The sequence below is a fragment of the Peromyscus maniculatus genome, chromosome 21 (genome assembly GCF_049852395.1).
Source record: "Peromyscus maniculatus bairdii isolate BWxNUB_F1_BW_parent chromosome 21, HU_Pman_BW_mat_3.1, whole genome shotgun sequence".
Classification (NCBI taxonomy): domain Eukaryota; kingdom Metazoa; phylum Chordata; class Mammalia; order Rodentia; family Cricetidae; genus Peromyscus; species Peromyscus maniculatus.
In genome coordinates, this window is record NC_134872.1 from 14,892,058 (window position 1) to 14,909,308 (window position 17,251).

The 17,251-nt window shown below is 35.6% G+C and overlaps 1 protein-coding gene and 1 pseudogene across 2 annotated transcripts in view; one reads left to right on the forward strand and one right to left on the reverse strand.

The window, feature by feature from the left end:
- The window catches only part of Pcdh15 (protocadherin related 15), a 1,435,956-nt gene that overhangs the window by 526,067 nt on the left and 892,638 nt on the right, over nucleotides 1–17,251 (reverse strand). For both annotated transcript variants that reach the window (XM_042266444.2, XM_076556998.1), the window contains exons 5-6: nucleotides 16,082–16,096; nucleotides 15,540–15,605 (exon numbers count right to left, since the gene is read on the reverse strand). In XM_042266444.2, coding sequence (XP_042122378.1) covers nucleotides 15,540–15,605; nucleotides 16,082–16,096 — 81 coding nt within the window. The remainder of the gene's footprint in view (nucleotides 1–15,539; nucleotides 15,606–16,081; nucleotides 16,097–17,251) is intronic.
- The window catches only part of LOC143269994 (calcium uptake protein 3, mitochondrial-like), a 70,757-nt pseudogene continuing 70,257 nt past the window's right edge, over nucleotides 16,752–17,251 (forward strand).

A 17,251-nucleotide genomic window follows, 5' to 3' on the forward strand; every position in this document is an offset into this window, starting at 1 on the left:
ATTTATTTATTTTTAATATTTAATAAAAGTTCAAAGCAAAAGACTAAAAAGTAAGCTTTCAATAGACTAGACACTTTCAGGAGTTCAGAAGAAAGTTAAGTATTAGAAATTAAACAGAAACAGCTTGGAGATCAATGTTAGATTGCAGTTTTCATTTGGCTCCTGAAGAGAACTCAAGAATTGGAAGAAAGTGTAAAGGACTTGGCTGGGTTTCTTTTTTTGTGGCCCTGCATGAAGGATTGTGTGCCTGGGCATTTTATCAACCCTTCTTTCTTTTTTTCATCTAGTATCAGATCAGGAAAATATCAACCACTGACTCTGAGCAATGCTTAGTTTAATAACTCAGATGTGGTAAGGATTAAATAGTTTAGCAGTCTAATCCTTGAGATCAAGCACAAAGTCATGGGGCACCAAGATTGTGTCTTAGCTTTTTCAATATCTAATTACAGAGATACACTGAGTATCTTAGAAGAGAAGAGAAGCTTCTCAAAATCAACATTTCTTCTTGGTGCATCTTCCTAACTGAACATCAGGAGATGCTGTGTCCTCAATTTTATGTTAAAGATGCAAAATTACAGATTTTTTTTAACAACTCAGTCATATAGTGGAATTTATCTGTGAATTTTTAAACCAGATTTGCACCATCCCATTCCAAACCTGCTGAAATGGATTACCTGAGAAAAAGTGTTTGACAAATATTCCCTAAAGAAATCAATTGTAATCAAATTTGAAATACTGACCACATTCACTGATGGTTTCATGTGAGCAGCTCCTTGCAATTTTAATTATTTTCTAGGTTTACTGAACATTCAAGTTGGTAATAACTTAAAATGAGGAAATAAGATTTCACTTAGATTCACTAAAGTCAAAACTTTATATAGTAACACCCTAGTGCCTAAACTTTTTATGAAATTTCAGACGGCTTACACTTAGCCATATTGAATGTGTTACATTTTTAGCTTTCTGGGACCAGAGCATATTTTCTTAGTGATGATACTGCATATTCAGCAAACTATAAACATTTAGAAGTATGCACATGTATAAAAGGAAGGCAGCTTGTAGCAGCCATTCCTTTTTTTAGAAAGGTATTACAAGGAATATTGCAGACAATGAAACTGGAGACTGCACACCTCTGTGGGATAATTCAATAGACATCTTTCAAGTCATAAGGGAGTAAAACACATTGTTGGATAAGTTTGAAACTGAAGGTCAAGATCTTAATAATTGCTGTGTTATAAGTGACAATACTTTGCATTTTTTAAATAAAAAAAAACACCAGTGAACTATTATCTTCATATGCTCAATAGGAAAATAAACTTCCTTATGCAGTTGGCACTAGTAAAATTCCAGATATAAATGTACAAAATATAATGTAAAAATATAAAGAAATTCTTTTGTAATTTTGCTGTAGGATGTCTTTCTGTATGCTGCGAATATGTGTTGCTCTGAGTGGTTGATTATTAAAGCTGCATTGGCCTATGGCAAGGCAGCTTAGAGGCAGGCAGGAAATTCAAGCAGATAGACAGGAAGAAGAAAGGAGAGGCAGAGAAGAGACACCAGCCACACAAGGAGCAACATGTAATGGGATTCAGGTAAAGCCACAGAACATGTGGCAATACGTAGATTAATAGGGGTTAATTTAAGATATAAGAACTAGCTAGCAAGAGGCCTGCCATAGACCATACAGTTTGCAAATAATATAAGTCTCTGTGTGTTTACTTGGGATCAAGTAACTGGGGGAGGGAGAGATTCCTCCTGACTGCAGGGCTGCCAGAGAAAACATAGCTACATTGGCTGCCCAACGTGCTGGCTCAACTTTCCACCTAAAACTTGAGAGAAGTTAAAAAAAGATTCTAAAATGTAGCTAAAAACAGCTTCCTAGTGTGTCTCTCAGGCCAGCTGCAGCCTGTAGGCTTGAGCTACACTATTGTGGGCTTGCAACATATGAGCTTGACCTGCAACATGGTGGACTCTTGCTGCTGTACACAGTGGTGTCTGCAAGCCATGCAGCATGGTGTGTGGTGGATATAGCTTTGCTAGTACGAAGAAAAAAAAAAAAAAAAAAAAAAAAACAAGGAAAGAAAAGGTTTCTGGTTTACACACTGCTAGATGGAGGCATGGACCCACTGCCTCCCAGAGTCAGCAGAGAGCATGGCTCCCAGAGCTGGAGGTGAATTACCTCCACCATGTTGAAAAGGTAAAATGGGTGGAGTCTTTGAGACTATATATATATATATATATATATATATATATATATATATATATATATTTTAAAGGCATTTTGACTTCTAAATTTGGATCTGCTTTGTAAAGGTATTGCAAAGAATATTGCAGACAATTAAACTGGAAACTGCGCACTTCTGTGGGATAATTGGAATAGTAACTTTGGAAAGGAGGCTCTGTTTTTGTTTCCACAGGAAGCAAGGAGCTATGGATTTGTTCTAGATTAAGATACATCAGGTTTGATCAACCAAGACCCCCTGAGATGTCTCTGATGTCACCATGGCCCAGATGATCCAACATCCAGAACAGCTTCAAAACAACTGGCTCAGACAATGCAGCCTCATAGACTATTCCAGTCACACTTGACCATAATTCTTAATTTTCTCAGGATCCCCATAAGATTGCCAGTGCCCCCACCCAGCAGGAAGTAGTATGAGAAGCTACAACCAAATTCCAAAATATTGTTTACAAATGTTTATTTTTATTTAAAGGGGGTTGATTATAAATTCCATCTCTTTCTAAAGAAGAAAAGGGGATATAGATATGATAGGATAAAGAGCAACAACTTGTCTAAAATGTTTTACATTGCTATGGATTTTAGTTTATTCATACAAATTTAAAGTTAATTTTCTTATACTATATATATATGTATATATATACATATATATATATGTCTACTCTCATTTAAGGCATTATGTTTATGTAACTTATTTAAATTATAATGGGTAATTAAGAAATACAGATTAATAATTAGTCTTCTATGATAGTCAAACTTATAGTCATGTTAATTAAGTATTCTAGGTATACATAGATATAGTTCAATTGGGCAGGTAATCTTCAAACACTTCAAAGACCTACAGAATATGGCATTTAAAATGTTTTAAAAATTTAGACTTTCTGGACAGTGAGACATGTCTGCTCCTGACATCACTGATTTGCTTCAAAGAGGAAGATGAACATTGAAGATACTCTATATGGAGTTTATCTTCTTGGCAAAAATAGCCATTTGGGCAAAAATCTGCTCTTGCCTGGACTGCTGATATGTTATATAAACTGGACATGCAGAACACATAGGAAGGTGACCACTGAACTTTGCAAGGTGAAATGGTTCTACAGGTTTCTGCTTCACAGAGGAGACTGTGAGAGACAGGACACAGAGAAAAGCTACTAAAAACCTCTAGGTCTATTGGCTGAAGATGGATGCCGCAACATTACAGAGGAACTTTGGGTGACTATCCAGGCAGGCATCTGTCTCTGTCATTTCCAGAATTTTTGGAAGTTGCTTACAATGCACTTCCTGTTTACTTAGGTAATATTATATCCTTCTGGAGTCTTTGATGTAGTTGAAGACTAGATAGTTATAATTATATTTTTCCTGGCTTATGATAAAAGATAAATTAGATATAAAACTTTAGACTCACAAATATAGGATAGATATAATATTTTCTATAGTTTCACCAAATATACATAGACTAGATATTATAACTGTAATTGTTGCTTGATAACTGTTATGTATAATTTTACTATATTAAAGTTAAAACCTTCCTTTTTGCTTAGACAGAAAAGGGGAAATGCTGTGGGATGATGCTTTTGTACACTGGTTCAATAAAACACTGATTGGCCAGTAGCCAGGCAGGAAGTATAGTTGGAGCAAGTAGATAAGGAGAATTCTGGGAAGAGGAAGGGTTGAGTCAGGAGTCTAGCCAGACATAGAGGAGGCAAGATGACAAGGCAGAACTGAGCAAATGTACCAAGCAATGCGGGTAATCATAAATAAGAATTATGGGTTAATTTAAGTGTAAAAGCTAGTCAGAATATTAAGTCTCTGAGTGATTATTTTGGAAGTGTCTGCAAGTCCACAGGGGTCAGGCAGGACCTAAGAAACCTTCTGACTATAATACTTTTATTAATTCTTTGAAAATTCAATATAATGTACCTTTGTGGTATTTAAAATTTAATTAAAATGTAATTATATCACTTTTCTTCCTCTCTGTCTTCCCTCCAACCCCTTCAGTGTCTTCTCCCTCCAACCTTCCCCATGTCTCCCTATCATTCTCTCCTATATTGATGACCTATTTTTGATTATTATTGTTGCAAATATATGCATAAATAAATAAACACAGCTTGCTGAGTCTACTTATTTTTCTGTTTCTTATATTTATTTAAAATGTATTATAAAAGTCCGAGGTAATGTTTACAAGACACAAAAGGCAGTTACATTTGTAAACTCACAGATAGTGTGACAATGTGCACAAAACCTACACAAGCTAAAGCCAGAAAAAAAATTGTCTATTTATGCAGTTTAAAGAAATTTAATCTATGGCATCAACATTGTTCCTGAACTACTTGCATAGAGTAGATGCTAAATAAACAATGGGTTCTTAGGAGGTTGAGAAAGAAATATTAACATTCCTCTACTATGTAAGGCTAGAGACAACTTCTTGCAGTGGGAAAGAGAGATGGTTCTATTTTTGTTGTTGTTGTTGTTGTTCTCAACAGTAAATCTGATAATGTCCTCAAACTGGTTGCTTTTTACCACTTCAAAACTCCGTTTTCAGAAGGGAAAAGAGATAAAAGAAAGAGGAGGAGAAAGAAGGTAATGATGCCTGGATGTGCAGGAGGAGGGAGCTGGGAAAGAGTGTGGCAATGTTCTTTGAAGATGTCATAGCAATTGGAAGAGTTAGAATCCTGCTTTTATTTTTAGGAATATATATTATTAAGAATTTACATCTTTTAAATTTCATCTCATTACATTATCTTCAAAATAGATAATATAAAATTCATTGAGAAAAAACTGACTAAAAAAATCTACTTTTACCTATGTGAAAAAAGGTTGGTTATAAACTACATAATAACAGGCGTTTACATTATACTTGCCCTAATGATCAAATTTAAAGTAATATACATCACTTAGTATTCCCTAATATTTGGGTTCTTTTAAAATCTCTTTAATAAAACTATTTTATTTCCTGTGTGGAGGTTTGATTAAGAGTCAAGCCATGTATCCTAAATGCAATAGGAGAGTTTAGCAGAATGCAGCCCTTTTGAATACCAGAGGTGAGCCATGTCTTGAACAGACAGACATTCATCTTTACACACAAAAGTATGAGATAAGAGAGCATAGAAGAAAGGTTAGGTGGAACTTCAAGTCAACCCACTCAGCTGATAGAAAAAGTTGAGTTTTCAGGTCTCAGTAAATAGTTTTCCAAATACTATTGTTTTAAAGTAAATTTTCTAGGTGAATCATAAACAAGGGGCCAGTATACTAAATAATGCAGCAGCTACGGTCCTTGTATAATAGCTTAATTTATTATCTTTGTAGTTGTGGTCATGTTTTTTTTTTTTTCATATAATATCTTTGTTGTATTCTTACAATCAAGTACCACTAAATGCAAGCTCTTGGTGGTTTGATGTTCATTTTAGTAATTAGCAAAATATGTGTCACACATTAAACTGAGGATAAGCAGTTGGCAAATTTCAGAAGTCCTTGTCTTGGAAGTGGAGTAATAGACAGATTAAGGGTTTCTCAACCTTTCATCCTATTACTTGGAGTTTCTATATAGGTTTGCTGTCTGTCATATGATTAGATGAAAAAGATGCATCTTGGAAGGTTGGAAATACAACTGTCCTCTTCCCTCTGTTGCTCATGATTTCTTGATTAAAGAAACTATATCTAGAATGTTCCCATCAATAAATTAACCATCTGAGGAAATAGCTTTAGATAGATTGATTTATAGGAGCTTAGTATGATTATCAGTGGTGGGTCATGTGTCAACTCTCTGCAAGGTCCTGGGTTCCATTCCCACCTTCACAAATGAAAACTATCAAGTGACTTATTGGACATTAAGTGTCATGGTTAGCTTCTTTTCAAATAAGGAAGTTTATGGGAGAATTTAAAAGAATGTATACGGCATGATGACTAATTGGATCATAGAAATAATATTCTTAAAATGTCTGTGTTTTCTACTGCTGCTCCCTCATAGCCATTTTCAAACAGTGGAGTTATGATACCTTTCAGTATGTCTTATTGGGCACCGGTTCATTATAGAACCAAAGGCAGAAAGACAAAGGCACAGACAGAGGGACAGGCAGACAGACAGTATGGTGATGGCTCTGGCAAAAGATCAGGTCCATATTGCAGAGTGAAGGTTTTTTCTTATGTATTTTAGGGGAAGAGGGGATCTATACCATGTGACTGATAGACATTCTATAATATGTTTGTAGTCAATTGTCTTTGATGGCTGGTATGTGGAAGGGTTAGAATCTGTATACAAGATGGGGTATGAGGGTGGGAAGAACAAGAATCTAGAACTATTTATTAATGGACTAATTTTACAAACTGGCATGGCCCTGGCCAATATTGAATATTTTGGGTTTCAAGGTCATGTTAATGAGTGTCTGAATGGGACTGCAGTTCTTGAGCGCCTATGCTGGATCAGACATGTTCTGGGATTGCAATAGTGAACTGTCACAAACCCACCACAGTCTCTTGGGGTTGTAATCTAAGGCAGGAGAAGACCATGATATTCTAATTTTTTAAAGGTATTGTGTACTCTGAGCTTATAGGAGAAGTATCTAAATATTCTGTTTCTTCTTCTCCCTAGATCATGGCTTATTGGTTGAATTCTACATGTTCACACCTCTTTGATAATGTAAATGCAATGACATGAGTTATTCATATAACAAGACTTTTTTCTCACATATGGAAGCAATGACTGCAGAATCACAGAAATTCTGTCACAGAATAAAGAAGGCATACTTTCCTGCAACCTTAATTTTAATTAAGAATATTTTCAAACATCAAAATTTAAATCAAAAGCAGACATGGCAAAATCACATTACTATTTAGAATACCTACTCCTTGGACAACAGTAATTAAACAGCATACATTTATAAACAGGAGCTCTGAGGATGATCTTTGCAGCCTGTTAACAAAGACTTATATAACATCCTAAAAATGATCAGTTCATAACAGCCATTCCTTTGGTCCCCACCAAAAATAAATATTCTGTACATGTAATAGTGATTTCTAATCAAGGAAATACTGAAGGTCAGCAACTTAATATTACATGAAATGATAATAATTATCTATAATTTCAAATTGTTGATATTTAATCTCTCAATGTAATCATGCATTTTAATTGATTTTGACTGTAAAAAAGAAAGCAAAAATATTGGTGGTCAATTAAAAAGCAAAATAAAAAAACATATGTTCTATGGCTTTTCTCAACATTTTGAAATAGTCATAATGACATAAATATTACTTTTTCTCTTGGGACTCACAGTTGATAAAGATAAATGGTATCAACTTACAGGAACCCTCCCATAGTAGAGGATTATTTTGAAGACATTAAGATTCAAAAATATCAAATGGATGTTCAACTAACACAATTTATTTTTATACCCACTTATCATTACAGGACAGAAAGCCCAACAGAGGTATAGATTTATCATGATAGATTAAATTATAAAAAATAAACATGAAATTATATTCTATACAACTCATTTACTACATAGAAATCATCAGCTACCGCTGAGATGAGCATTGAGACTTTTGGGGGCAATATGTCAATGACCCAACTGGTACTGTTGGGTCATTCTTAACCTTAAGTCTGACTGTTGTCAGTGTCTTTAAATCGCTAAATAAACTGTTAAGGACATAATTGAACTCTTTAGATGAGTGACTGGTAGTGCTTCTTCACTCATGTGCACACCTTGCCTTTCCATGGCACTAAGGCTAACCACGAACTAAGCACATTTGCCACCATTTCCATCAAGACAGACATCTTCAAACATGACCATTTTAGCAAAGTGGAGTGAAGATCTGAAATGTGGCTCCACTAGAATCATATCTTACCTGTGGATTAGCAATGTTTTAAAGACAAAGTAATATAATTAAACAATCAGTGGTTAATTCTGATGCCACCACTTTGCCCCACTTCCAGTCACCTGGTGTTAACTTATGATTGAAAGTGCCCAATGTTCACGTAGGCCCTTAGCTATGTGCTACCTGTGGTGGTGACACCAGTGAGTCACTATATTTAATTTTTAATTATGATTTAATTTAGTCACTATTTTTTTGTTAGTAGAGCAGATATTTTCAAAAGATAGATATGAGATATAAGCAAACATATGGAGCCATGTAGCTATGTTTGACCTCAGAATTGTGGAGAACAAGACTACTGAGAGATAAGGAAGAGAAAGGTGCTCTGTACTAAAGGCTGCTGTATGAGTTCAACATCAATGGATTTGTTAGGAAATTAATAACAACATCAAAGACTTCCATGACTAACGTGCATGTATGCAATAAATCAGAACCACTCTTCTACGCTTATGCGAACACATTAGCTGTCAGTCATCTGATGTCTCCTCCATCAACTTCTTACTGCTTCTTGAAATTATCACTCGTGTTCATCTGTGAAGTCTGGATGTGTTTATCCTATGTGTAGTATAAAATAACGCTTCTAAATGCACAGCTCATATCTTTAGTCTTAACTGTTCAGGGCTCTACTCAGCACACTGCTTCTCCTACCTCTCTATCATTCTCCATTCTCTTGCTGTCCTTTCCATTTTCTCCTGGTTATCCACCCCTAGCACATGTGTGGATGCTCCACACTAATTTTTTTCTTGATACATCCCAATACAGTTTCTATGCTTCTTGCAACAATACCAGGATATATGCATAAACACATCTTGAAAAGAGGTCTAAATAAGTGACTTAACAAATGGGTGTGCACATGACAAACTGACAGTTACGTAGTGTGCATTTATTTGGGTTGTTTGTGACAAGAAAAAAAGAATGCAAGCAGTCTCCTTCATATGTATTCTATTGTAGCCAAGTTGATGAGAAGTTAAAGGTAGTAATGTGGGTGCATGGATAACTTGATTTTGATTAGCAAATTTTATTCCATAAAATATAGAAAAATACAGAATTCAGAAGGCAGAAACAGACTAACTAAAACAAACCAACCAAACAAAACAAAATACCCACAATCTTCATCTTCAAAATAAATAAACTAAACACAAAGAAAACAAGATGCCCATCATCTCTACTTTCCAAAATAAATAAATAAATAAATAAATAAATAAATAAATACATACATACATACATACATACATACATACATACATAAATATTGCCAGGCGGTGGTGGTGCACGCCTTTAATCCCAGCACTCAGAAGGCAGAGCCAGGAGGATCTCTGTGAGTTCGAGGCCAGCCTGGTCTACAAAGCGAGTTCCAGGAAAGGCACAAAGCTACACAGAGAAACCCAGTCTCGAATAAATAAATAAATAAATAAATAAATAAATAAATAAATAAATAAAACTTATTTCTGATAATTGGTGGCAAGTAGTTCTGACAGATTTTTAAAAAGTGTGTTGCCACATCGATTGGTAATCCAATACCAAATGTTCAGCCCTGTAAACATATATACAAGTAACATTATACAGATTAAATAGGTTATGATTAGGAATATATACATATATGCATGTAACAACAATTAATGGAAAATGGGCCAAGAACTTGAGAGAGGAAGGGGAGTATATGAAAGGGTTTAGAGTGAAGAAGAGAAAGGGAGAAATGATGTGATTATAATTTCAAAAATACAATAAAATAGTCTGTTGGATATAAAATATTGATATGTTTCCATATTCTATTCAGTAAGCCCATCTGTAAAGCTGAAAGTACTTCAGCAATGCATTGGATAACAATATCTAAAACCATTTTTATTACTGAAAGCATTGTGATTAGGAGATTCTTTTTTTTTTTTTTGGTATAAAGAGTAAACATTTGCTTGAACTATACCTCCCGAAATAATATAAAAGAAACACACAGATTTCTAAAGTATCTATATATTGAACACAGCCACTACTTTAGTATCGCTTGATCCACATGCAAAGAGTACATGTGGTTGAAACACTACAGCCATTCCATGGAGAATTATTTGGTGTATAAACATTTTCTTAATTGCTATGGGAGGCCCTTTGAGATTAAAGCATTTCAAAATGTTGTGGAATTATTGGTTTCCTCAAGTGGTTGCTAAGAACCTTCACACTGTTGGTTTCTACACTCTATTCAAAGATGAGGAGAATTTTGACCACTTTCAGATTCTTTGTGTCCTTAAAGGAAAATTCACAGCTCTATGGTCGGAACACCCAACTCACTAATCCACCATCTGATCACAAGCAACATGAGTGTGCTTGAAACGCTTATGTGTGAAGGTAACTTGGAAGAGAAAGGACATGGGGTGGGGGCAAGAGAGTGTAATTTAAAGCCTCAAGAAAGATAATGGAAGGACAGGTAACCCTGGAGATCCATGCCGAGGATGGTTCTTGGAAAGTCCGGGTGCTGCATTTTAAAGCCAGCAACTTAACTGTGATGCACCCTCCACCCACTGTTCCTAAATGAGTGGCATCAGCAGCCACCCACTCACAAGGAACTGCAAAGCGCTAAACACACCAAACCTAAGCAGTGCAGTGGACAGTCAAGGAGGAAGAGGAATCCCTGAGTCGTTTCCCATGACAATGTGGCCCTAAACGTGCTCCTTTCTCCACATGTGACAGCTCTGATTTTTCTGTCATTTTAATTGACATCTTCTACCCATGATTCCCTAATGAGTTTCAAAAGCAGCACCAGGGGCACTGAGCTGCATAGGTGCATATTGTTTTGCAAGGAACCAATCATTAAATTAGGTTGACTTATTCATGTGGAGAATATCCTCATATCCTCCTTTAGTGAAAAACTATGGTAGAATGCACTTTCCTACAGGTTACAAGTGAACAACCCCCTCTCTTATTTTGTAGGGTAATACCTGGGCCATTCTTTTTTTTTTTTTTTTTTTTTTTTTTTTTTTTTTTTGGTTTTTCGAGACAGGGTTTCTCTGTGTAGCTTTGCGCCTTTCCTGGAACTCACTTGGTAGCCCAGGCTGGCCTCGAACTCACAAAGATCCGCCTGGCTCTGCCTCCCGAGTGCTGGGATTAAAGGCGTGCGCCACCACCGCCCGGCATACCTGGGCCATTCTTGTTACCACTGGTTTGATAGCCCTACAGTTTATACAAATGAAAGTATTACTCTATCTAGCCATTGCCTTGATGGCCTATGACTTAAACACTGCATTTATAAAAAGTCACTCACTGCAATAGTTTCACTTAGGAGTAATGGTCTATATGTGTTAGATGATTCAGTTTGGTATAATCCAGGCATATTTCTATAATGCACATAGTTAACATAAATGTTAGAATGAAGAAGCATGCACATAACAAAACCCAATGATTCTTTCCTTAAATATGATGGGCAACTCTACACAATTCACCTTTTCATCATCTTTAATCATGATAATAATACTGAATCATGAAATTTAAAATGTAATTAAAGCCATCACGAACATCTATAGTTATTTCTCTTTATAACAAAATACTTCAGCTCAGTGGTCTTTTTTTATATTTTGGCTGCTTTGTGTATGTCTTCTTTTCCTAGTACTGCGGTCACTCTATTATTTCCTAAAATCCTGTTGTTTATTTGAACATACAGCCAAAACTGATTATATGATTAGTATGAGAAAATATAGAGCTTGATGAAATTCTAATAAACTGAGAGACCATTTAAGGAGAAAAGTAACAACTTTTTTATTAATACTGAGACCTTCCTCTTTCCTTGTCACTTCAGTTACACACCCAGACAGATGTCACCACTGACCTTTTGGAAACCATCCTCTAGTACAAATGAAACAATTGGAATGTGTTGCCCTGTATGCAGCCTCCTGATGATGGACACAGCCAAATGGTTTCCCATGACAACAGCTATCACACACTAGTAATCATAGGAGCAGTTAAATATATGGGGGAGTCTGACATGATAATACCTTTATAATTCACAGGAAAATGATTCCTTCATCACTGTGAACTACTTTCACTGTAAACAAAATAATTCAGAGTGACTTGATGATGAGTGGGATAAGAAATAGAGCAATGTTGATGGATGAGTTTGAAATCATGCTTTTCATGTAATGTAGCATCTACCAAATCACTAACATTACACAAAGATTCATTTTTTTCTTCCACTAGAAATGTCAGGGCCACTACAACATTATAGGATAAAATACTCTTCTGAGTTGCCCAAATGTTAGAATTACCATGTTACATCAAAGGGCAGTGGTTTGACATTGACATGGACGACCCTATTAACTTGTAAGAATATTATAATGTCAGATCTATTTCAATACATTGTAAAATGGCACAATCATTGTTAATTAGCCACAAGAATTTTTTTGTCCTTGTTTTTTGAGACATTCTCTCACCATGTAGCCCTGGGTAGGCTGAAACTTGCTATGTAGCTAAGGTTACCCTTAAACTCACAAAGACTCACCTGCCTATGCTTCAAGAGTGGTAGGATTAGAAGAATGTGAGACCACCCCTGACTAGCCAAAATTTTAGTTTCTTCTACCATTACAATTGCTTTGCCTCTAAATGAATAATCTGTTGTAGAAAACTCTAGTTTCTGTTCATTTAAAATTGTCTTTTACTTATTCCAATTTCAGTGGTAGCGAGTCTTTGATCAAGAATTATCCTGGAATCTTGTGTAAATACACTCAGAGAGACAATTAACTTTCTCTGGCTGACTATAATTTTGCAGAGCAATGTGGCAAATACATCTGCCGAGTTAGCACAATCCATGCTTAACCACAACAGAACAATCCTTCAAATTGCACATGTACTAAATACATATTCTGTTTTTATCCCCAACTGAGCTTTATATGTTTTTCAATAGCTTATGATCTAAGTCATTTATCTTATTTAAATGTGGAATGTACATAAGTATCACAGATACTTCATTAGAAATTATTTGAAATAAATGCATTATTATAGAAATTTGATGGTGGGAGGGAAGGAGAGGAAAGGGAAGGGAGAGGAAGAGGAATAAAAAAAACCCAGAAAATCATATCTATCACTCTTTGATATTAGTGGTCTATCTTTAATTCATTGAAAGGGTCATGACTCAGGCTGGGCTCAGGCAAGAACCTCAGTGTTTATATAGGTCTCTCTGAAATATTTGCAAACATCTTTCCATCTACTGGACCTTGGAAAAGCAGGATACACAAGAGTTTATTATTACCATTTAAAATAGGCAGAAGAGGAGAAATTTACACAGTGTTTAATACTAGGACTGGAAATACCTGGCTTAGCGGGAAGTTTTGGGGGTTTCCTAGATTATGAATGCCATGTCTTGAGATGTTTCCTAAGATTCTCACAGCAAAGAAAATTGTGCATATTATAGTACCTGGCAGAGATACTTTTGATCTTGACAGTTTTATAAATTTCATGTAAAAGGAAAAAATGCAAAACATTTACTGTAGGGTGGTGTTTACACTGTGTGTTGATGCCTACACAGCCCTGGCAGCATTCTGAGGACTTGGCAGTTTTTGTAAAATATGTCAAGAAAGAAGCACAACAACCTCACGCAGCACCAAACAGCAGGACTAAACTCCCTCCTACACCAGTGCAGTCTTGCCAATCTCTTTCTGCGCTCTTTGCAAAGACAGGGCTCAGTTACACTCAAGGAGCCAGCCACCAGTGCTGTAGCATGATCTGGAAGCACTGTAGAGTGACATGCTAACACAATGTCCTTTAATTAAAGTAACTTTTGTTTCAGCTCAGTTTTAAGCACAAGGAATTGGTTAAAAGTAAGGAAAGGACACACATAGACATTCTGGCATGCTCACTGGCTTTATGCTTCCATCTAAAAAATCAAACTTGTGTGTGAAAGAAATATAGGGTTGTTCTGAATAGAAATAGTTAAATCTAAGAAAACCATAAATCTACCTGTAAAAAAAGTCTTTTCCTATTATAGCACTTTAATACATTTTTCTCCTTTGTATATAATTATAATTTAGTTCCAACTTATTCAAGCTGGTCGTAATTACTCACTCCATATGTTTTCATTGTAGATGGATGGAATTAATTTTTAAATAACCAGAATACATTTTCATAATTACCTAATATTTTAAAAATAGTGTTTGTTCTTCACATTTTTTTAAATGGAGGCTAGCAACAGTGCAAATATGCTGACTACTTACAAAGACCATGGATAAAATTAGAAAGTTACAGTGATTTTTCAGGTAAATAAAAGGGGTAGCCATCAAAAATAAATACATAATGAACTGCATGTTGTTGTTACAATTTTACATCATTTTAATGCTTGTTCATGTTCTCAAAGTAAGTCTAAGTATAATTACAGGGGGGAAAAAGCAATCTTTCCATGAGCCACTTGACACAATCCATTTCCTTAAAGTGTAATCCCAGAGCACTCCCCTATAACAGGAAGTGCACCAGCAACAACCCAAGAAAACCACTTAGAGGAACAATGGAGAACATGCCCATAACACTCTCACGCAGAATGGCCCCAAACTTCACCATCTCCACATGACCCAACAGAGGAGGGGATTTTATGACTATTTTAGTGTTCAAACACGTGAAAAGTGATAGTTCCAGAACAAAATCACATACCTTTTTGATTTTGAGAAAAAAAAAAAAAAAAATATATATATATATATATATATATATATATATATATATATATATATATATATATTATACACCTCAGTATGGTTGGGCATTATTTCTAATGACTGCAGACAGGACGAATGGAGTGAATGTTCAGGCTTCTTCCCTGCAGGCGGCTTTAGCTGTGGGCTCTCTTTCAACTCCCTGCAGACTCCCTGCTATCCATGCTCAACCACTGTGTCTCACCAATTTTAAACCTTCATCTTTGCTGATTCCAGTCGGGACTCACAGTATGATGCCTTCTTTGGAGGAACACACTGTATTTCAGTTAGATGGTTCTATGTGTGACTCTCAGTTCTTCCTAATTACAGAAGCATCCCAGCACATATATGATTCATGCTTGGGCTAACTCTGATCAGTTTCTACTCATAGACTTATATTGACTAAAAGAGTCCTTTGTGACATAATCCAAATGAAGCGTTTCTAGAAGTGATATATTTGAAAGCTTTGGACAGAAAATTAAAGATGAATCATTTATGGATTTTGATTTAAAAAACTTTTTTTTTTCGAGACAGGGTTTCTCTGTGTAGCTTTGTGCCTTTTCTGGATCTCGCTCTGTAGACCATGCTGACCTTGAACTCACAAAGATTCACCTGCCTCTGCCTCCCAGGTGCTGGGATTAAAGGCGTGCACCACCACCGCCCAGCAATTTAAAAAAACTTTTATGTGGAGTCTCTGATCATATCAAGCCAAATGCTAAAATAAAAAGAAATTCTTATTATTCTAAAAAGTACTGATAAATACAGAACTCACTCACCATTTCGACTCTCTTCATCAATGGCCACGATGGTAGCTGGTGGGCCTCCCCTAGCCAGTTTGCAATCTAGAGAAAAGATAATCAAAGACTATAATTAATAAGTGGAAGAGAACTTACTAAGATTAAATTCACCAAGATATACACTGATATTTAAAAATTACAATCAAACCAACATACAACATTTCAAGGGTTTTGCTATTAAAAGAAAACATTTTTCAAGGCCCACACAGATTCTATGGCACTGTAGCCAAACACTGCTCAAACCTCACTGTGAAACCAGAGAAGATGGCTGGGAAGCAGTCCTCCCGGACAGAGATAATGGAATGGCAATTTAACGCAGAGAAATACCATAGTGCGATGATTAACAGGATAAATGATGAGAAAGCTCCACAACAGAAACAAACATAATTGAAAATTAATTGTGATAAAGGGTATAATTAAAGAGAATGAATAGAATTTTAATAATGCTCTAAAAACAATAAAGGGAAAATGGACAAGCCAGGGATGCCATGAGGTGCTGGGGATTATTTTAGTTACCTTACCCTCATATTGCCAGTCTGGAGTCAAAGTACAGAATCACCATTGGGAGCAGATCAGAAAACAGAAGAAAGAAAGGAAGAAAGGATACATGTATATATTTAGCGAGAGATTTACAGATACGTAAAATTCATTATACGATAATAGATGAATTACCTAATGATCCCTGGAAAAGGAACACATCAGATTTTATAACACTAATATAGTATTAACATCAAAATTAGATAATATATCAACCATTAGCATAGAACTATTTAGCAGTGACAATAAAATAAAGTATATTTATACAGTTTTTTAAAATATAAATAACTTATAAAGAGTTTTTATCCTTACATTGAAATCTTCGGAGTAATGTCTGTCAATCATAAGTGATAATGAATTCACATTTTAAACCCTCACCTTATTGAGTATTACTCAATAATGGCTCTAAAAATAGCATTATAACATCTACAAGTTAAATGTGAAGGCTAAGCTTACAAGCTGCTACATGTACATTTCAGAGGCAGAAGACACTCTTTGGAGAAACAAATAGGCTGATATGTGTACATATGCGTATTTATGCCACAGTTATATACATGTTGGAAAGTAACTTGATATGCATGGCTAACACGTGTGTGCTATCTAGAAGGTGATTTCAAGATTTGCTGATAAAACAATGTTTCCTGCCTTTCATGCATGTCAGCACAGGCCATGCAGTCTTTGGAAGCACAGTTCTGTGAGGTAAGTTTGCATTTTCTCTTTTGAAGTGACAAGGCTGTAAGTTTTTTTTTTTTTTTTTTTTTTTTTTTAATCTCTTCTTTGTCAGTGTTCATGAGTCCCTTTCAGAGTTCACATCTACGGTAATGCTCTCCCCTTCTCTCCTCTTCTTGCCCCTCCCCACAGTTTAGCTTTCTGTCTGTCCCATCTGTTCTTACACAGCTTTTATTACCAGCCTCCCAGAGGCCCCGCTCCCGGGTTTAGCTGTTCATTTCATGAGATCTATTTGCATGCGATCCAGAACACAGTTAAAAGAATGACTTTTTTCTCCCCCAAAACATATTACGCGCTTTGGAGTAAGAGAAACGCTGAATAACCATTGAGGATTTTCCTTCTCTGTCGCAGCTATAGCACGAATCTATGTTGAATGGGTCCCTAACTATTCCTGTTTCAGCAATCTGATGCTTTGTATTCGGGTT